Here is a 22,824-nt window from a genome sequence, read left to right as displayed (position 1 = left end):
AACTAAGAATGTGTTTTTTTCTTCCTTATGAAACCCAAAAATTGTAAATTAATTTAAAAAATACATTTTTTTATAAAAAAGGAAACTGAACACAGACACACTGCATGGGTGGAGAATGCTTCCCTCAAGAGGGCGCAAGGTATTAAATGAAATCTCGGTGCAAGGTATGGGGCACCTTCCTATGAAGTATCGCCCCCACCAAACAGCACGAGATATTGCCACTGACCTTGGCTGTCCACCAGCACTAGAGGGTAAGACTCTACCGCAGAAGACACAATGCACTTTGGTTTCAGAAACAAAGCTGAAATTGACCTTACAACTTCCTCCCTGGTGGCTGGCTTTCAATGTGCCCGGTGCCCTACAGGCAGACAAGCCATCAGTGGTATTACCCAGCAGTGACGTCTGAATGATGTAATAGCAACTTCAGGGAAGATGTGACTACTAGCGAAGATCCTGGGGTGAAGGTGATGGAGGTAACCAACTACTTTCTGATCGGACCCGAGGCCTGTTCCAGAAGAGTGAACTCACACTGGGTACTAAAAATCTGGCAAAAAGCCCCAGCTTGGGAGGTCATAGGCCCTGAGGGGGCAGGCAAAAGGGTAACTCCGCTTCTGTTGCTCTGGTAAATGTCAAACTGTCTTCTAAATGTGTGCATGACACGGACTAAGGCTGCCTTCACCTCAGCTGGAGGAGCGTCTGCAGTGGTCAGCAGTTAACCCCAAGACTCCTAACTGGTCAAAGTGTGGAGAAGTGACTGCCGAGTGCTCAGCCCTAAACAGGACAGCCCAGTTCACCCAAGGCTTGGGGACACCACAGAAGAGGAGGTGCAAAAAAAAAAAAAAAAGTAAGAAACTAGGGAGCAGTGTTGTGAAATGCTGTCTTTGGACACGCCATGGCCAGTGCACTCTGGAACTCACTGCAACTATGGTGACCGGCGTAAGATCAAGCCAACAGGAGGAGCTGACATTCCTGTTGTGGAGTATTAGTTAAAGATATGTGACATTCATTTATGCCGTGGAGCATTTGTTTCATGACCCAAAGATGCACTGCATTCTTTTACGTTGCATTTGTTTAACTCTGTGAAGCTGTGTAACTTTGTCTGCCTAAAACACCTGATTGGTCTAACAAAGAGCTGAATGGCCACTAGCTGGGCAAGGGAGGGATATGCAGGGCTGATATGCAGAAAGAATAAATAGGAGGAGAGATCTTGACTTGAGAGAAGAGGGAGGGGTGAGAAAAGGAGGAGAGAAGGATACCAGGGGCCAGCCACCCAGCCACACTGCCAGCCGTAGAGTAAGAAGGAAAGATAGATAGAATAAAGGTAAAAGCCCAGAGGCAAACCATAGTTAAAGAGAAATGGGGTAATTTAAGTTAGAAAAGCTGGCTGGAAACAAGCCAAGGTAAAGGCCAGGCATTCATAAATAAGAATAAGGTTTCATATATTTATTTGGGAGCTGGGTGGCGGGCCCCCAAAGAGTTTAAAAAAAAAAATGAACAAAAAAACCTAACAAAAAAAAAAAAAAAACCCAACTACACATTCCAGTTGGCAATACTATTTGAATTCAATGAGTTATGAGAGGGTGTTTCATAAAGGCCGGAGAGGTACCTGGGGTGCGTGGTGAATATGATCAAGATACAATGTATGCATGTAAACTGCCAAAGGACGAATTACACATGCAAGCGTGTGTGTGTGTGTGTGTGTGTGTGTGTGTGTGTGTGTGTGTGTGTGTGTCGGGAGGCTGTCATTTCCTGCTGCTGCAGGCCCCTTTGGACAGCATCATTGAACAAGTATTATTCCCGAAGGATTTGAGGTGGTTGGCAGAGAACTGTATGAGTTAGCATGGACAGCACCAGCAGTGCTGAGTAGACACTGTTTTTTAAAGAAATGCTCAAATACATCTCAAGATAAGCTAAAGACTGTTTTTACTCTAAAATTAGAAAATATAGGTTCTCTATGATTGGGGCTGGGGCAAACTACGTCTAAATAAAAACTGTTTGGGGCTATCCTGAGTTTTTGCTACAATCCTTTGTAGGCAGAGAAGGTTGGAACACCAGGCAGTGGAGAGGCGCGTGGGCAAACAGAACACACTCAGGTGCTTTTGTCAGCCCCTTTCCCTCTCCCCAGATTGGTCTGTGAGCACCCAAACCAAGCCAAGGTCCGCAGAGCAGCGTTTCTTCCCACCAGTTTAATCTATTTTAAGCAGAAACTCTATTTCGGTGCCCCAGCAAAGAAACGATGTCCTCACTGAAACCCAAACCGTTTCAGTAAAATACCTAAGAGAAGTCTGAGGAGCTGTGACTGGAGAGGCCATGCACGTGGCAGGCTCACAGGCTTTTCTGCACAGGTTTCCAACTTCAGCAAGAAGAAATCCCCAGACCCTGGGCCCCACTAGAGGTAAAAGGAATTCTAAATTGCTCTTCGGTAATTCTCAACCTTGAGCGTACACTGAAGTCATCTAAAAAGATCTTTTTTCACTTTTAATACCATTGCCTGGACCTCACCCAAGGTCAATTAAACCAGAATCCCTGGTATGTAGCCCAGGCATTAGTACTTTCCAGAGCTCCCTCAGGTTCTACTGTGCAGCAGAGCCAAGCCCTACTAAATAACATTTTTAAACACTCAGAAAGGTGAATGGTGACTATAATTACTGTGTGTGTGAACTTCAGTGGTGACAGAGAATAATATTTGGGGGAGGCAAATTTTAGTTTGAGAAATTAATAAATGCATTTGTAGTATGTTTTCAAAGTTCACCTCCATTTCATCTCCAATTCCCTCCCCAGCCGGCCAGTCACTCTCTCTCTCCAGCTCCTGTGTTTTCGTTTGTTTTAAACCCACTGTGTCCACTTAGTGTTGCTGTGTGTGCATGGGTGTAGGGCCCTCCACTGGAGTGCTAGCGACCTAGGAACTGCATCCTCAAAGAAAACTGATTCTCCCTCTCCCAGCAACCGTCACCACCTTCCAATAGCTCCACCGCTATGGCAGGACTCTGGGCCCACCTCTCCCCTCCACACACCCCACAGCTATGGCAGGACTTAGTGTTCACCACTCTCCTCCACACTGGGATTTTGTTGGGCTTGGTCTTGCAGACATCTTGTGCATGCAGTAGTCACAGCCACTGGGTTCACGTGTGCAACTGCCCGGCTGAGTCTGGAACATACCATTTCCCTTTAGTCATCCACTGCCTGACTCTTACCATCTTTCCACCTTCTGCTCTGTGATGACCCCTGAGCCTCTGGAGGAGGTATGATAGAGGTATAAGGGATATGAGAGGGGTACCATTTCCTACACACTCACCTGGTACCAAGCACTGTGCTGGGCAAGGCTTACTTCACCCAACCCCCAATGCTTAGCACCAATCTCTGTTATTCTTCAAAAATAATTATTAAATACATTAACTCAGGGCGACTGACAAGAAGAGGGTCATCACAGTACCAGCAGGTATGAGGACAAGAATCAAACCTCCTTACAAAGCTGTGCCTTCTCACCTTCCTTAAACCGTGTCCTGATGTTTTGAAAGCTAACACAGTGACATGCTGCACAAGTCTGAAAGGTATAAAGGTGTACAGAGCCTCTATAAGGCATAGACGGAATTAGCATCATTTATCATCACTTTTCCTATAATGAATGAAGTACACCTAACCATGGTCATCTTGACTCGTATTCCTTAGCCATGTATTCCTTAGCCATCAGTTCCCTGCCCTGGAGACAAAAATGAGGAGTTTTCTTATTCCAAAAGGATTTGAGGTGGTTGGCAGAGGAATGTGTATAAGCAAACCTGGACAGAACCAGTTCCAACACAGTAGTGGTGAGCAGGCACCATTTTAGAAATGCCTAAGGACATCATAAGGACCATATGAGGACTGTGTTTTTACTCTAAAATTAAAAAAAAAAAGGTTTCTCCTTTTCAGAGGAATTCTGTATCATGCGCACACATTTAAAATTCTTTTAGAACTACATTGTACAACATACAAATGTGCCATTACTTCATCTAGTCGCTTGTGGACAGCCATTAGATTACCCTGAATTATTTGTTATTATAAAAATGTAAGTTCACAATTACACCTCTAAGATAAATTCTCCGAGTCAAAAGCTATGCTTTTTCACTGTTCCAAGCTACCCCAGGCTTCTAAGAAACAACTCAGAGGCAGACTCAGTGAGTTACATTTATTTTATTCAAAAGCCTTACTAAATATTCAAAGAACACTTTTATTTTAATAAAACATTAGAAATGGTTTCCCAAAAAAAAATATGCTCAGAGGCAAAACAGTCCATGGGAATGGTCTGAAGCGAAGCGACCTGTCTCCATCAACGCTGTGCTGGTTCTTCCTGTTCAGAAGGTGTCTGTCCCCGACGACTCCCCGTCGCCCTGTGTGCTGGCGCTCAAGGACTGCGAGCAGGCCTCAGGGTCCGCAGAGGGCAGAGTCACAGACATCTTGGTGGGTGACATGCGTGCTGGGAAGAGTGGGACCGTCTCGGCACCTGCACGAAGGAGAAAGGCATTCAGCAACCCCAGCACTCCCTGACCACATGGCTGATGTTCTCTTCCCAGCTAGCTAGCGCGGAGACAGTGAAAAGAAGGATCACACACAAGCAATGTCCTCTCTCACAGTGCTCAGACTCTGTCAGAGACAAAACATGCTTCTCCTTTTACCGTGGATCTCTCGAAAAACCAACCAACCAACCAACTAACCAACCAAAAAACCAAAACCAAAACAAAACACTACATTTACAAATATTTATAGGCTATAGGACTTAGTAAAATACACTTATGTTTTACAAAGCTATGATCCAGAGTATACAAAATAACCCAGAGAAGCATCTAGTAACATGGCTCCCCGCCCCGCGACAGGGTTTCTGTGCAGTTTTGGTGCCTATCCTGGATCTCACTGTGTAGACCAGGCTGGCCTCGAACTCACAGAGATCCCCCTGGCTCTGCCTCCTGAGTGCTGGGATTAACAGCGGCCAGCTGGCAGCCCAGCCTTAATTTGTAATAAAGTTACATTAGCACAGTACTGACTGGAGACACAGTTACAGATGTTCCACTCAGCCTTACTACCCCAAGTAGCATAAAGAGGAACTTCATTCCTTGAATTACTTAGCTATCCCAGACTACACTATGCCAAATAGTGTACAAAACTGCTTTGTCATATGTACCTTGTCCTCATCTATATGCATAAACTCACTTACTAGTGTTCAATAACATGACTTTTTAAAATTCTGAATTGCCGCCAGGCGGTGGTGGCGCACGCCTTTAGTCCCAGCACTCGAGATGCAGAGGCAGGCAGATCTCTGTGAGTTCGAGGCCAGCCTGGTCTCCAAAGTGAGTTCCAGGAAAGGCACAAAGCTACACAGAGAAACCCTGTCTCAAAATACCAAAAAAAAAAAAAAAAAAAAAATCTGAATTGCCAAGTGACAAGAAAAGTCATGTTTCTTGTAGTTGCTGCTTTATGCTTAAATACTTACACAAAATTTCCCTCATCATCTTATCTGATTCTAACAAGATGAACAAAGGTATATGCTGTCTACACAGCTGTATGAACCTGCCATGTAGACAGAGCTAAGACGGCAAAGAGCGGATACAAGGATGAAAAGATAACGCCTGCTCTCAAGATGCTCCTAAGATCACGTAGAGAGGGGAATGTGTAGTTCAAATCAAGTGTAAGCCACGGGTGAGCTGGGACTTAGGAAGTGAGAAGGCAGCCAAGCGAAGGGGAAGAAAAGAGCAGATTTCAGTTGTGTCCCAGCAGCACTGTGTATTCTGATGTCAAACATAAACCGCGCTCAAAGGATGCTGCGTGCTGATGTGCTAAAGAAGGCGGGGCCAGCTCCTGTTCAAAAAAATTAAAAAAGGAGTTGGGCGATGGTGGCGCATGCTTTTAATCCCAGCACTTGGGAGGCAGAGGCAGGCGGATCTCTGTGAGTTCGAGGCCAGCCTGGTCTACAAAGTGAGTCCAGGACAGCCAGGGCTACACAGAGAAACCCTGTCTCAAAAAACCAAACCAGATTACGACAACAACAAAAAAGGAGAATTCACAAAAGATTTCAAAGCAAAGAATGATGGGAGCAAGCGCACTTTAGGAAAGGTAAGTATAAAAACAAGATGGGGTCTGTGGCGACGGTCAGAGTTAAGACACTTTGGAGGGAGCCTAATACTTGGGAAGGCATTGAATGAGGTCAAACGGCAGGTCTGGAGGACTGGGGAGACAGTACTGGGGCCTCTGGAGGGGAGCAGGGATCAAAGACAGCAGGGCCCGGCCCGTCATCCCTTGATCCACAGAGATGTCACCAGAGGTGTGCATGGACTTGCCAGCAGGCAACCAGAATCAAAGCCTTCGAAGGCTGTAGAGCAGTTTCAGCCACAGACACAATGATCAGTGTGATGGGAACACACTCACTTAGAGGGGTAAGACGGAGTGAGAACATGTGGAGATGGAGGAAGTGCTAAGAAAAGTGAACAAAGAGAAACTAACTGTGTGCAGGAAGAAACTGTCAGAACAAAAAAGGCTAGTGTAATTTGTCCAAGTCAAAACTGGTAGAGCCGATTTATAGCTCACTGTCTTTAATTACTTACAGTTAAAAACCCTGGCTTTCCAAGGCAACTGGAGGTAATTTCATGTTAGTAGTGTGTAGTGACAGGGACAGCTAAGGAGAGGAAAAGATGACATTTCAAGCACTAGTTCCTCTCTTTTTTAAAACTGCGATTGTAGGTGTGCGTGTGTGTATTGTGTGTGCTATTGTGTGTATCTGAGTATCATGTGGGGTGTGTGTGCATGCACATGTGTAAAGGTCAGAGGACAACTCTCTGGTGGGTTCTCTCCCTTCACTTTTATGTAGTTTGGGGGTCAAACTTGGGTCACCTTAAACATAGGTCATGGTTAAGGACCCAGTGAGGTCCGCTTAGGAATGAGCCAACACTGACTGTCCACGTGAGGCTTCCGTGCAGGGGAGTAAAGGGAGGGAAAGATCAGACCATGGGTTATGGAACAGAGAGGAGCTGGACCCACACTCACTACCTGCCTCCCTCCCTCCCTCCCTCCCACAAGCACCAAGTGAGCACCTTGTCTACACCAGGCTTGCTCTAGACTGCAGAACGCAATAGTGAAGAAACAAAAGCTCCAATCTCACTGATCTCACCAACATTTGGATGTATGGAAGGAATGGCAGCCACATTAGGAAGTAAGGATACAAGGTCAGCAAATTGAATACAGAAAAGCAGGAAAGGGTAGGAGAGACAAATGAGAGATCATGAGATAGTCACATCCATTTTCTGATCCCAGTTCTCATCGATGAGATGGCCTCAAAGGGTCTGCTGAGTATTAGCCAGGGTCATCCGAGGTGTTATATAAGCTACTGGAACACAGAATCGACACTCAACTAAGTCAGCTTGCTCCTAGGTAACTGAGCAGGGCCCAACAGACGCCAGCCCCGTGGGGAGGGCTACACAAAGGCACTCTGCTTTAGGAGAATGACAGCAATGTCACATGGAAACCAGTTAGAAAACAAAACACAGGGCTGGAGACGGCAGCTCAGTCTGGTAGAGAGCTTGTCCAGCATGCACAGATCCTTGGGTTTCAGCTCCAGCTCCACATAAACCAGATGTGCTGCTGAACTCTGTTACACCAGCACTCTGGAGATGGAGGTGGGGTCAGAGTTCAGCCGGTGCTGAGACCCTGTGTGAAAAGTACTTTGGAAGGCCTCCAAATAGGTACACCACCATTTTAAATAAAAATTATATCAATAAAATGTACAATTTTTATTTGCTAACATGTTCTGGGAAGATTTTTTTTAAGTTCATAAAAGTTTTTAAATAATCAAGGCTTTAGAACTTTAAAAGAAAATATTTCAGATGAGCCATTTAAAAAAGTACCACTTGATTTCTGTTAACAGACAAAAGGTTAACGCAATCACACCCAGTTACGGCTGTCACAGAGCAAAAGACAGAAAATGGAAGACCAGAACATCTTAAGTCCCATTAGCGCCAACACCAATTTTCTATCTACAGTACATGTGTCTGACCTTCAAGTGCAAAGTTTCCAGTTGTGCAATTACACTATGATGTCATTGTTTCAACAGCTGTTTCCAGGCCTGATCCCAGGCGTTTGCAGTGTGTCACTAGGCCTGGCATGCATTTAAGCTGGAGATGCCAAAGTCAGACCTTATATCTGACACATCCAGAGACATAATTTTTAATATACTTATGAAAATTCAGAATACTAAAGTTTTGCTTTAAAATACTGAAAATTCATAAATAGTTTCTACTCTCTGCTGCTGGATTTATAAGACTAAGGAATGCAAAATCACTATTTATTTGTTTGCTTGCTTGCTTGCTTATTTATTTCTTTTTTTCAAGACAGAGTTTCTTTGTAGCCCTGGCTATTCTGGAACTTGCTATGAAGACCAGCCTGGCCTCGAAATCCACCTGCCTCTGCCTCTCATGTACTGGGATTAAAGGCGCATGCCACCACACCAGGCTCAATACACAATTTTTAATGCTTCTTGTGTATAGAGTGCATGTACTTCTGGGTAGAGAACCCACTGCATGCACAGGTCATAGATGATGGGTCTAAATCTTAAGAGTCTTGGTGACCCCTTATTAGATCTCTTTTCTGCATGCTAAGAGGACCCAAAGCCCTGCCTTTAAAATAAGCCTTTTTCTCGGCAGTTCCAAAGAGGACCACAGCATCACAAATGTCTCACACTGGCATGTGTATTGGGCTCAAGACACATGTATGAATTATGGGGATCTACAAGATGACTATGCAGTGGTTAAGACTTCTGATTGTCTCCACTGGAGCTTTTTCTACATGTCAATGAAGACTAGTTTCTTATAAACTGTGGCATTGAAAATAAAGTTAAAAAAGAACCAACCGTAATAATCTTTAATCCAGGCCCACAGAGGATCCTACTTAGCCCAGGGGAATAAACACCATCAAACTGAAAATTATTTCACCTAGGCAGAGTTTGGGAAGAAGACAGGTAGTCACAGCTTTTAGTATCTTAAAAGGACCTGTGACTACCCAATTAAAAGGTCTTTTTTATTAATTCTTTGAACATTTCATATCATGTATCTTGGCCATATTCACCCCTAAATCCTCCGATCTCCCCCACCTCCCTATGCTCCCAACTTCGTATTTTTCTTTTTCTGTTTATTTTAATCCTTTCAGCCATTCATTTAAAGACTAGCCCTGACCGGGGCAGGTGAACCCCTCTGTGCTTTTCCCAGCAGCAGCGGTAAACCGTTAGGAGTGTCTCTCTGATCAATACCGGTGCAACCTGATTGTACCAGCCACCAAGCTGTCCTGTAACTAGTTCTTTATGTCTGTCATTTCCTCAAGAGCATGGATAGGGACTAAGAGTCTTTGTCCCCTGAATGATTAGCACAGTAGGTTCACAAGCTTGTTTTGTTTTTTGGTGTTTGAGACAGGGTCTCTCTACATAGCTCTGGCTGTCCTGGGACTCTCTATGTAGAACAGGCTGGCCTTGAACTCATAGAGATCCACCTGCTTCCACCTCGCCAGTGCTGGGATTAAAGGCGTGTGTCACTACACCCAGACTAGCTTTAGTCTGCTAACTTGTATGCTTCTCTGCACCAAAAACTGTCTCACTGGTGTCTGTTTTCTACAAAGCTGTAGCATGATGCTGGGCATACACTGGATCTTGAAATCAAGTAGACCAAACAGACCGTTTCTCCCTTGAGGACCTATGGGCTCTTCTAAAAGCATGCCTGCATTCCCACTCCAGATCTTGGTTTGAAAAGTAGCAACTACTCCCAGCAATGCAGTTGCTTCCCAGCTGCGTGCCAATGTTACAGCATGTCAGCAGTGTTTCATTAGGCTCTGGAAGCGTTCTTCCTGTCCACCCGGTCTCCTCTGCTCTTGATCCAGTCCCCTCTGGAAGCAGCCACTGAACTCCCCCGCTGCATTCAATTCTCCGCACATACTTAACCCAGCCTGCGGATTCTGCAACACCCTATCAGTGCTTGAGAGCAAAGGCTACATGTGCTGAAGAAGCTGACTGGTCACATGACACTTATTTGCCTTCACTTTCCATAATCACTCGTCACACTTTCTCTCTCCTGCTTCCAGGGTATTTTAAAGTTACAGTACCTTCGCTGTCCACTTGGCTGTGAGCCTCAGCCTCCAATGGCCGAGCTATCATCTCTAACCCTCAGGGTCTTATTCTAATGATGTTGCAGACATGTAAGCCACTATGCTTCCATTTACTACTGCTTCTGCTCTTCAAATGCTTATCTTAAATTTATAATTTCAAATGCAAACACATTTTCCTCACAAAGGAAAAATGAACGCACAGGCACCTGTGGAAACAGCTCCAATTCCTTTTCTCTAACAGCAATAGTTAATGTGAAAGGTTTGTTTCTTCTTACGCCAGTTTCCAGCTGCTCCACTTTGTTTAAAACTGACTTCAAAGTTTAAACACTATCCTGTCCCAACAAATAACCTGCCCCAGATGGAATTATCCCAAGCACTGCCCTCGCTGCTCTGAACACCACACCTGCAGCTTTTAATTCAGCATTTTACAAACTTTCTAAATGGATGGTTTCCTTCCCTGTCCCCTAATGTGCCTTTTAGAGAGCTGAGGCTCTTAATCCTGGGTGAGTCTGCACTCACCTTCAAAGAGTTAAGATGGGCACCAGCGTTTCTACTGTGCTCATTGTGAGAGAGAAGCCTTGGTAAGAGTGGAAAAAGCCTTACCAAGCTCCAAATTCCAGACCTTTAGAACAGCAATCTCACCTCACATACAGAGGCAGGCAAGACACAAACTGGGCTCATCCTGTGGCCTGTCCGCGGCGCCCAGGGAAGCTATGTTAAAACCAAGTTCTGTGCCTTTTTTCTCCAGGGAAAAACCAGTTGTGCACAGAAATAATCACAATTCCTATTCACAGAAAGAACTCAGGCCAAATGTATTTGTTCCCACAGTTCCTCTCATAAAACCAGGTCAATAGAAGCCTGCACACCGGTGACCTCTAAGTAAAGAAGGAAGTCAAACACAAGAAGGGAATGACTGTCACGGACGAGAGCTTGTCTCACAGATGCTTATCTTTATACAAAGATGACAAAGGAGGAAGCAAAGGACCAGGAATGAAAACTGCAGTTCCACACCAAATTAAACCGATTTTGAAAACGCGAAGGAAACTCATGAGCTGTCTCTTAGAAGGTTACAGTGCCCGTTCTCTTACCTAAGGACTTAGTCATTACGAAAAGAAGTTTAGAACCGCCCTTGGCCCTAGCCAGCTTAGGCCACACTGCTCCAAACAGCCCGTTCTCAGGTAGCACTACGTCAGGGAAGAGCATTTACTTGAACTACACGGCATCTCTTTTCATGTCAGGGAAGGAAGAGAAGCAGAGAAACACGAAACAATTGGTGACTCACACACAGCCTGAAGTTTTCTAATCTAAAACTCTGAAATCCAAAATGCTCCAAAAATCAGCAAAATCTGAGAGCCAACTCACATGTGGACAATTCCACAGCTGACCTCACGTTGTGACCATAGCCATAATAATATATGTAACTAAAAATATTGGATAAAATAATCTCCAACCTCTAAGGTAAAGTACATGTGAAACATAAGTAAATTTCATGTTTCATCACGAGTACCATCCCTAGATAGCATTATATATATACAAATATTCTGAAATTTTAACATCATAACCAGACCACTTCTGGTCCCACACATTTTAGATAAGAACCTACAGTTCTCACGCCAACAAAATGCTGAGAACACCGAGAACTGGACCACACTGATGGCATGGTGTTAACCTGCACTCCAAAATACAGCCAATCAACAACCAACAACTATTGTTTCAAACAAGCCCTTGGAGCTGAGCAGTAATGAAAGACAACGTGTCATAATCAGTATTATTACAATTAGTACAATCAGTATTTCCTTTATCATTTCTTCTATGATTCAAAACAAACTGTCTCAAGTGTCTTTTGAAACTCGGACATGTCTTTATTTTTGTGTTGGGAGGCACATGTGTGGGGGTCAGAGGACAGCTTTTGGTAGTCACTCCTCTCCTTCCTCCATACAGGTCTCAGGAATCGAACTCAGGTCTCCAGTGGTAAGTAGCTCCAGTCACTGAGCCCTCAAGCTTTCATTCGACAAGACTTTCAAGCAGACTTTATAAGAAGTAAGATGTAAGTGAGCATCACAAAAAGAATTAGGCCAGCCTTGATGGCTCACACCCATAGCAACATTCAAAGACTGGATAGTGAGAAACTGGTTTTAAAAAAGAAATTACAGGGCTAGAGAGATGGCTCAGAGGTTAAGAGTACTGGCTGCTCTTCCTGAGGTCATGAGTTCAGTTCCCAGCAACCACATGGTGGTTCACAGCCATCTGTAATGAGATCTGGTGCACTCTTCTGTATACATAATAAATAAATAAATATTTATAAAAAATCATTCAGGGGCTGGAGAGATGGCTCAGCCATTAAAGGCTAGGCTTATAACCAAAATTATAAATAATCATTCAGTCTTATAGCCTTGCAATATTGATTAAAAGTAAGGTAAGGTAGGATTCAGTAGTATAGGGCTTGCCTACCACACATTCCCAGTATCACATGACTCACTCCCCAACCAAAACACACACACACACACACACACACACACACACACACACACACACACACTAAAATAAAAATATAGGAGCTGGAGAGGTGGCTCAGTGGTTAAAAGCACTTGTTGCTCTTGTAGAGAAGCCAGGTTTGATTCCCAGCACCCACAAGGTGGTTTACAACTGTCCACAACTCCAATTCCAGGGGACCTAATGTCTCCTGGGCACCCAGCAGGCACATGGTGCACACACAGACATACACACAAAACAACCACACATAAATTTCTTTTTAAAAATCTAAAAGAATTTATCATACAATATATTATTAAACAAAACAAGGTACAGAGCTCTTAACTATGTAATGGGGATATATGGATGATCCCTCTCAAAACAAACATTTTCATTCATAAATCCAAACATGACTTTGGAAATGAATGTCCAGAATTTAAAACAAATAAGGAGACAAATAGAAACACTCAGGACAGATTCATTTTTAATACAAATTTGAGTTCAGACACACACACACACACACACACACACACACACACACACACACACACACATAAAACCTAAGACTATTATTAGGGTATTTAAAAATACATTAAAAAGATGTTAGTGTTTTTAAACAAGCAATCTTTTAAATTAAGTTGCTTGATTGTTGGCTGTGTCTAAGTAGGTACATCAACACAAATGATAGCACTTTCAGAAACAGCATCTGGTAGCACAAAAGCTTCTTCCAACTGCCAAGAAGTTACTGGTTAATTCAGGAAATTGACGACTCACCATCTATACTGAATACAGACCAGACCATGATTTACTTTAATAATGTATGTTTAATTACTAAAACTCATTAAAAAGCAGTGAGGTACGTGAATGCATTACTGTATTGTTAGGACATGCTCTGCGTGCCTTTCAGGGGCAGGGATGTCAGAGGGACATTCCGTCATTCAAAGCTGGTTGAGAACTGAGAGACCATGTTTTAGTAGACAGCTTTATCTAGAGTGTACTTCCTGTTGGTTCAAGAGCCTGTGAGACAGCTACTAAAACAAATTCCTTCCAGACAACTCTTTATAAAAGCATGCCATAATGGTTTAAAATGAAGAGGGTCTTTAGAAGTTTATAACACATTTGCCTGTGAAAGAAGCCATGCACACTGTATGATTTCACTTACATAAAGTACACAAAACCAGTACTAGAAGTCAGAACAGTGGTTGCACCCTTGTGGGTGGAGGACATGATGGAGAGGGAACTAAGGCCCTGGGGCTGCAGGCGGATCTCTCCAGCTGGACACTGGCTGTGCAAGTATGGTCTGCTTGGGTGGGTTCTCCAAGCAGGAGTATGTTCACTTGCTATGTGTACTTTTCTCTGTGCATATATGTCTTATTCATACATAAAAGAACTAAAATTGGGAAAAACTATTAGGTTAGTTTCAGCAATTAAGAGGGAGTATAGCTGAGTTTTTAACTGTTTCTTAATGATTACGTAACACTGTTACTGCTAAACGAATACAAACAGCTCCTGCTGGGGCAGTGGTGGTGCACGCTTTTAGTCCTAGCACTCAGGAGGCAGACGAAGGTGAATCTCTCAGTTCGAGGCCAGCCTGGTCTACACAGCGAGTTCGGGATAGTCAGTGCTACCCAGAGAAACCCTGTTTACCAACAACAGCAAGCACAAGAGCTCCCTTCACGCTGACACACTCTTGAGAAGCAAAGGCGAGTTCTGGCTTTTGCTATATTGATCTCACACAGCTTACTATCCATGAAACTTTGACAATTAGCTACTTGAGTTAATCAAAAACAAACTATAAGTGAAAAAGACAAAAAAGGAAATAAAAGCAAACTAATTTAATTTTAACTAATCTTGAAAATCTTTCTGAAATCTTAGTACCTTCTGTACACATGCTCTTTACGTTTTCTGCAGAGCAGTCCCATAGGGAATGGGACTGTACCTACATTTGTGCATAACTAACTCCTGGGATTTCATCTGACAATACTATACCAGGTCACAGAGGGCTGGGGAAAGCCGCTCTTGCAATGTTCTTACAAGTGACATCTGGCAGCTACAGAGGCTGAAGGCAAAATGACTAACCTTCGCAAAGTGAGTTGGAGCTAAAAACTTACATAATCTATAGATAGAAAATCTACTTTCTGAGATTGAACCCCTTCCTAAATATGAACATTTCTCATAAATCATGGCTTGAGATTATCACTAAAAATCCAAGGCATCGTCTGTGTTGGTTGTCTTAATGGTGATTTCTGCCACACTAGCCACTTCTAACTAAATTTGAGGACAAAAATGAAATCTGACACTGTGATCAGTTCCTCCCCCTGCCGCCCGCCCCCCCTCCCCAGGTTGGACCTGGTAACCTTAGAAGAGTCAAGGAATGGAAAATGAGCTTCCACACACAGGAAGCCACTAGAAAATAAGCACAACAACATTCCATGTCCTAAAGCAGGAGCTTGAAAGCTCTGCCAATGTGGTAAGTTTCAGGCACGGGGAAGGAGGCTGGGTTTCTGCTCACTGCACAGACACACACCAGTGGGGATAGGGCCTGTCCAGGTTCTAGTCACCATTACTCCGATAACAGCTCCAAGCTGTGGGGCCCTGCTGCACACACACAGCCCCGAGTGTCAGCATACAGGGAAGGCAGCATTTGGCTGTGAAAACAGCCTGATGCAAACCAGATGGGAACTCAGGAGAGGGCAACACAAGAGCAAACAATTGGCTCATTCAACAAAGGCAGGCCCTGCCCTGGAGAATTCACAGAAGACAGTAACAGTCACCCGCAGTTGATACAAACAAGAAGCCATGCGGATATAGTTGAAAGAACTGTTTTTCCTCACACTAAACAAAGTTTTGATTTCTAAATTCCTACATTCATTAATTGCAGTTTGGTGTGGTGCTGACTTTTTTTTTTTTTTGCCCAAAATAAATATTTCACTTGCAGAATATACATATTTTGTGACACCACACAAGTAATACAGACATAGAAACTAATTTTGTGCTACTTCCTTTAATGTGCCATGAGTACACACTAGACAATTTCAGGAGAGGGCCACAGTTAGGTGACTTGGCACACCAAGATGGTAATTAGAAAGTCCCCAGCACAGATCTCCAGGACTGCCTAAGTTTTGATTGGCATCAACAGAACTATACTGCTATTTAATAGTTTCCCCACTCATAGCTAATAAAGTATTACTACAATTACAGTAGCAGGGCAAAAGTGCACACGTCCCCACTGTCGAGTCTGAGCTGACCATCGGATTTTAAGGTCACTTTGGGTGGTGGCCTTCCATCCTTCTGCTAGTGTGACCCCACATATCACTTGTGTGTGTACATATACACGAATTAGTAGTTTTACTGCTCTATTACATGTTTTACAGAGCAAATGGAACTCCAGCTTCAAGTAATGGAAGAGTAATTATGGTTCCACACCAGCATCTTTTAAGAAAGTACTTATTTCCTTATTATTCTTAAAGATGTTTCCTGTGTTGCCTTTTGTCACAGAATTTTGAGGTAGTTTTTCTGGGAAATGCAGTAGTTTTTCAATCTTTTCGTATGTATTCACATTTAGTCTGAACCAGACTGTCATGATCTATACACGTGCTTGCTGAGCCTCAAACGATCAGCTTCTCTTTTGGATGTAAAACTGAGTGTTGAGACTAGAGAGACGGCCCAGCACTCACTGCACAAGCTGAGTCCCCAGCACCTACATAAAAGCTCGATGTGGCCAGTGACAACAGAGATGGGGTGGAGACAGGCAGATCCTGAGAGCTTTCTGTCCAGCTAGCCTAGCCGAACTAAGGACATCTGAGGTCACTTCCTAGTTTCCACACGGACACCTACCACTTGCACTCAAATGTACAACACACACACACACACACACACACACACACACACACACACACACACAAAGAACTGCTGACAGAATACAGTTTACTAAAAACACTACCTGCCAACAGATACAATTACAGCATGAAAGGCACCCTTGCTAATAAACTCGGTTAGATTTAACTACACAGTGTACAAGTCAAAGGGGGCTGTGCTGATGAACCCAGTATGTACATACAGCACGTATAAATTTAAACAGACTGTCCCTGACCCTAGTCACTCATGAAGAACAAATGTGCTGTGGGAAGTCACTGTGTCTGCCTGAGTCACACAGAACACACACTCTGCCAGCACTGTCGCACCGATGTCATTAAAGCTCAGGACCAGCTCAGGTTCAGTTCCTACCTGTGAAAGGAGCAGCTGCCTCCTCAGTAAGTGGGGACAAGGGAGCCCTTTCCCCCATTGCAGCCATCTTGGGGGAAATTATGGCTACTACTTCCACAGCTCCTAATCCGCCGTCTTATACTAAGGGCATTTTTCTTTAATGACTGTATCAACCTAACGAAGCATGCATGATACTAGAGGTCAGAAAAGCACAAAGAGGTTAAGCATCGCGTACAAACTCCCCGGCTGAGCTATGGTTTGGACCTAGGCAGCCTGACTCCAGACTGCATGCTCCAGACTGCCCTGCCTCTATGTCTACAGCGGAAGCACAAAGTCCCCAAACCAAGGAGTTGACACTCAGCGGTGCTGCTCCAGTTTGCTTCCGGGTCAGACCTGTGAGCACCAGCTAAACTTCTACACCCTGGACTCCACGGCAGCTAGTGTCAAGGTGGAGCCTGGAATCTGCTTCAAAGAGTTAGAAAAGTTCCTATCTGTCCAAGTTTAGATGTACTGTCTTCAGACACCAAAGAGCAACACACAGGAGTGCCGAGCTTTGCAAGCACGGTACATGTCCATCGCTTCTTTGTTCTGATGTTGAACTGAAATCAGCAATCCTCTTGGTCTCCAGTATGGAAACAGGTAGACATGGACTAGGGCAAAACTTGACTGCTATCCTGGCTGGAATGCTCTGTTTCATTTTATTTTATTTATATAAAACTTAAGTTACTAAAGCATTTAATAAATAATTATGCTGTTTAGAAAAGCACTAGTACCCAGGCATGGTGGTGCACACCTTTGATCCCAGCACTCGGGAGGCAGAGGCAGGCGGATCTCTGTGAGTTCAATGCCAGCCTGGTCTAAAAAGCAAGTCCCAGAACAGCCAGAGCTGTTACACAAAGAAAACCTGTCTCAAAAAAACCAGGAGAAGAAAAAGGAAAGCATTGGTAACACATTAACTTGTAGCTGTAGTTGATTTCTGTTGGAGTACGCTGTGCTCTATAGGAGACCCTTGCACACTGGAAGAGTAAATGCTACCAATAGTGGCAATTTGGATCCTTGGTTCAGACACCCTGCAGACGGCTTTCCTACTCCCAGGACTGCTTACTTCAGTAATAAAAAACCAGGAAGATGCTGTCAATCTACACACAGCTACTTCAGTGATTCTGGAGGGCTTGCAAGATGGCTCAACAGGTAAAGGGTCTTGCTTCCAAGTCTGCCAACCTGAGTCTAACCCGGGACCACACGGAGGAGGAGAAAACTGAGTCCTGAAAACTGTCCTCTGTCCACCTGTATGGCTTTTTTTTTTTGAGCTGAGGATCGACCCCAAGGCCAAGGCAAGCAGTCTACCACTGAGCTAAATCCCCAACCCATGCATGGCTTATTTATACTCTAATGTAATCCTTTATGCATTCTGTCCATTCTAAAGGACATAATTATGAACTTCTCTCCTAGATAACATACATGTTCTCCATCCCCTCCCTAAATCTTTTTTATTATACATTTATTTTACTTGTGTGTGTACAGACAATACACACGTGTTGAGGGCAAAGGACAAATTTCGTGATTTGTTTCTCTCCTTCCACCACACAGGTCCTGAGGATTGAACTCAGGTGGCCAGGCTTAGTGACAGCTTGACTGTCTCTCTGGCCCTCTGTTTAGTTCATTCTTAAAGAACTGTCTTGCCGGGTGGTGGTGGCACATGCCTTTAATCTCAGCACTCGGGAGGCAGAGTCATGCGGATCTCTGTGAGTTCGAGGCCAGCCTGGTCTACAGAGTGAGATCCAGAACAGTCACCAAAACTACACAGAGAAACCCTGACTCGAAAACCCAAAAAAATGAAACAAAACAAACAAAAAAACAACTGTCTTAGCTGTGCATTCTTTCCCCAAGATAATCTGTATTTCCCCCTCTTTTAAATCAAAACATACATTTTCATATAGAAACTGAAGTTAAAATAATCATCTGTTTTAAAACCCATTAATGATCCAGAGAAGTGTCTTTCCTCATGAGGATTACACTCCGGCTTGTATGCAAACACCCTCACATAAACTGAAACACAAAAACAACGTGGTGGTTTGAATAAGCTCATAGATTTGAATGCTTAGTCATGAGGGAGTGACACTATTAGAAGGTGTGTCCTTGTTAGGGTAAGTGTGGCCTTGTTGGAGGAAGTATGTCATGGGGGATGGGCTTTGAGATTTCAAAGGCGTAAGCCAGGCCCAGTGCCTCTCTCTTCCTGCTGCCTGCCGATCCAGATGTAAACTCTCAGCTACTTCTCCAGTATCATGTCTGTCTACATGCCACCATGATTCCTGCCATGATAACCATGGACTAAACCTCTCAACCTGTAAACAAGCCCCAGTTAAATGCATTCCTTTATAAGAGTTGTCATGGTCATGGAGTCTCTTCACGGCAATAGAACACTGACTATGGCAGAAGTTGGTACCAGGAGTGGGGTACTGCTGTGACAGTCTGACCATGCTTTTGTCTGGAGGAATGTGGATTTTGGGACTTTAGATTAGGAAAGTATAGATTTGTAGAAGATACATATACTCAGACAGTGCTTCTTACCAGTTTGAATATATGGATTTCTGATGCTTTTTAGTCTGTGCCCCATCATCTCCCTCTCTGAGACCTACATCTCTGTCTTGTACTTTGCTTCTGATACTGGGAATGTAATCCTGGGCCTGTGCACCAGGCTGACAGCATAATACTGAGCTATACTTCCCACACATGTGGTCTGAAGTGGCCACCATTAAGACCAGAAAAGTCTACTTAAAAAAGTTCAGCTATGGTGTTAAAGTTACTAAGATAATGATAATTCTGGTAGGGATTGTACTTTAGCTATATTTCATTTGCAAAGGCAAAATTAATAATTTTATTAAATAAAAATGATTTTACTTATACAGAGACATCTTCTAGACAGACAGAAACTTTGTGTTTGCTAATTCTCCTACACTCTGAGTTAGAATCATAGTCTGTGACAGAACCAGTGTGAGGTGGCCAGGCAGTGAACTGGGCTCAATGCCGGGAAAGCACAGGGTTCTCCAAGTGTGCTGCCACAAAATGGATCCTGACAAAGAATTTTTGAATTCTTTATATATATATATTTGAGCAACACAGATAATCTACAAGAAAACAGAAGAATTCTGTGATTCTGACGTAACTTGACAACCTACACTGTCCTAGCCTTTAATCGAACAGCAGCTTAAATCTCTGCCCGATTACAGCACAGTATGACTGCTCTTCTACTTGCTACATCTCACTTAGAATCTTAAAATATTCTGAGAAACCCAAAGAAAGAAAATACTTTTAGTGAGGACTTTATCACACTACTTTATACAACTTAATTTTTCCCTGATTCACCATAAATAAATGCATTTAGAATTAGTTTTTCATTTATATTGGTTAACCTAAACAGGAAAAAAATGTCAAAGTTAACTTACAGTGTGTGGTAGTTTGAATAAGAGTGGTTCCTATAGGCTCATACATTTGAATGCTTAGTCACCAAGGAGTGGCACTATTTGAGAAGGATTAGGAAGTGTGGCCTTGTTAGAGGAGCTATGTCACTGGAGGTGGGCTTGGAGGTTTCAAAAGTTCACACCTAGTCTCTCTGCCTGATGCCTATGGGTCAGGATGTAGCTCTCAGCTACTTCTCTAGCACCAGGCCTTCCTGCTCTGCCATTAACAATAATGGACTAACCTTCTGAACTGAACCTATAATCAAGCCCCCAAGTAAGTTTTCTTCTCTTTCCCCTCTCTCTCTCCTCTCTTCTTCTCTTCCTTTCCTCCCTCCCTGTCTCTCTCCCTGAGACAGTGCTTCTCTATGTGTAGCCCTGGCTGTACTAGAATTCACTCTGTAGACCAGGCTGGCCTCAAACTCAGAGATCCACCTGCCTCTGCCTCTTGAGTGCTGGGATTAAAGGCATGCGCCACCACTGCCCGGCTAAATGCTTTCTTTTATAAGAGTAACCTTGGTCATGGTGTCCCTTCACAGCAATAGAACACTGACTAAAACAGAGCAAAAGTGGAAAAACCAGAAACAAAAATACACTTTTTGCAGAAGCTGCTTTCATGAAAAAGTGCTGAACACGTGACTAGTACACTGATTAAAGAGTGGTAGCTTCGATCCTGGGGTCAAAGAACATACCCAATAAATTCAGCAGCAAATGAAAGAATTTCATCATAATTATTGATTTGCTTATTCCTATATTATTGAGACTAGCTCAAATTAACCTCTTGCCTCCATCTACTAAATGTTAGGACTGTAGGCATTTGCCACCACATTTGGCCTGAAAGGACCTTATTCTTATTATACTCCAAAGATATCACCTGTCAAAATAACAAATTTATTTTATGTTTAGATCTGGAAATAAAACAAGATCTTGGTAATTCTTCAGCCATGCAGGGCACATGTCCCACCATGATTTGCATCAATTGACAGTGGGAGCCAGCTCACTGAAGGAGACGTTATTTCCAGTAGTCTGCTTGACTTCTTTATATATACACACTAAGCTACTATTCATTTCAAAGTAAAATACATGGTAACTCCACTGTAAAATAGCCATAATTAGGATTTGAGTAATCTTAGAACCATTTACTGCCAGAAAAGATGTGGTTTTGATTCCCTTGTGATGGGGCAAATTCCTTGTCTTCAAGACTTCTGTGCACTAGAGATAGGACTGGATTCCTTAAAGGTCACAAGGTCATAAGGGCCCCAGGGATTATTTCAGCACCCTGACTCTCCTATTCTCTGAAATGTTTGGAAATGTTTCAGAATTTCAGAGAAGGGAAAAATAAATCAAGTGCACACATTTTATGGGAAAAGGTTCTGACTATATGCCAGGGCAATGATGTTCATTCAAGAATACTCTGTACAGAGCTAGATATCAATTGTGGAGTGACACTTTATATCTATGTAAATGGCTTATTTATAGATCACTGGTTTTTTATTTGTTTTAGTCAAAGCTCAAATAGGCCTACTCACCTAAGCTTTTCTTTTCTTTTTCCCCCTTTTTGGTTTTTTTTTTTTTTTTCAAGACAGAGTCCTACTATGTAGCTCTGAATGTCCTGGAACTCATTATATAGACTAAACTCACAGAGATCTACCTGTCTCTACTTCTCAAATACTGGGATTAAGGGTGTACACCACTACATGTGGCTATCTTTTCTTTTTTTTGTTTTTGTTTTTGTTTTTTCAAGACAGGGTTTCTCTGTGTAGCTTTGCGCCTTTCCTGGAACTCACTTGGTAGCCCAGGCTGGCCTCGAACTCACAGAAATCCACTTGGCTCTGCCTCCTGAGTGCTGGGATTAAAGGCGTGCGCCACCACAGCCCGGCTAGAAGAGTTTTATAGGGAACATTTTTGTTGTTGTGTTTTGAGACAGGGTCTTGCTATTTGACTTAGACTAACCTAAATTTCTTCATGTAATCCAGGTTGGCTTTGAACTTAAAATCTTCCAAAATAGGCCACTTTTCATTAGATTCTAAAATACAATTTAACACTAGTGCGTTACATTAAAAAATATTCGATGGGATTAGAGAGATGGTTCAGCAGTTAAGAGACTTGCTGTTCTTCCAGTGGACCCAGGTTTGATTCCTAGCACTAATAGTGCAACTCACAATGACTCATGGCTCCAGTTCCAGGGGATTCACACTTCAACACCCTCTTCTGGCCTCAGGGGGCCACGAGGCACAAACATGATGCACAGACTTACGTGTAGGTAAAACCTTTACAACATTTTTTTAAAGTCAAGACATACATTATATACACACTGTGTTGGTCTGAATGAGAATGGCCCCCACAGGCTCACATGTTTAAGATGTTTGAACCCCATTAATGGAACTATCTGAAAAGGATTAGGAGGTGTAGCATTACTGGAGGAGGTGTGGCCTTGTTAAAGGAGGTAGTCACTAGGGTGGGCTTTGAAGTTTCAAAAGCCCCTGCCAGACCCAGTGTCTTCCTCTGTGCCTGTGGATCAGGAGCTCAGTTCCTCCCCAGCACCACGCTTGCCTGTCTGCTGCCCCGCTCCCCGCCA

The 22,824-nt window shown here is 43.4% G+C and overlaps 1 protein-coding gene across 1 annotated transcript in view; it reads right to left on the bottom strand.

Annotated features, from left to right (window-relative positions):
* Window positions 1–4,164: 4,164 nt before the first annotated feature.
* The window catches only part of Kiaa0586 (KIAA0586 ortholog), an 87,248-nt gene continuing 68,588 nt past the window's right edge, over window positions 4,165–22,824 (bottom strand). Inside the window, exon 26 of the mRNA XM_036205629.1 lies at window positions 4,165–4,480. Coding sequence (XP_036061522.1) covers window positions 4,332–4,480 — 149 coding nt within the window. The 3' untranslated portion in view covers window positions 4,165–4,331. The remainder of the gene's footprint in view (window positions 4,481–22,824) is intronic.

This window comes from Onychomys torridus, chromosome 14 (assembly GCF_903995425.1).
Source record: "Onychomys torridus chromosome 14, mOncTor1.1, whole genome shotgun sequence".
Classification (NCBI taxonomy): Eukaryota; Metazoa; Chordata; class Mammalia; order Rodentia; family Cricetidae; genus Onychomys; species Onychomys torridus.
Note: the sequence above shows the minus strand (reverse complement) of the source record. Positions and strands in the feature narration are given on the sequence as shown.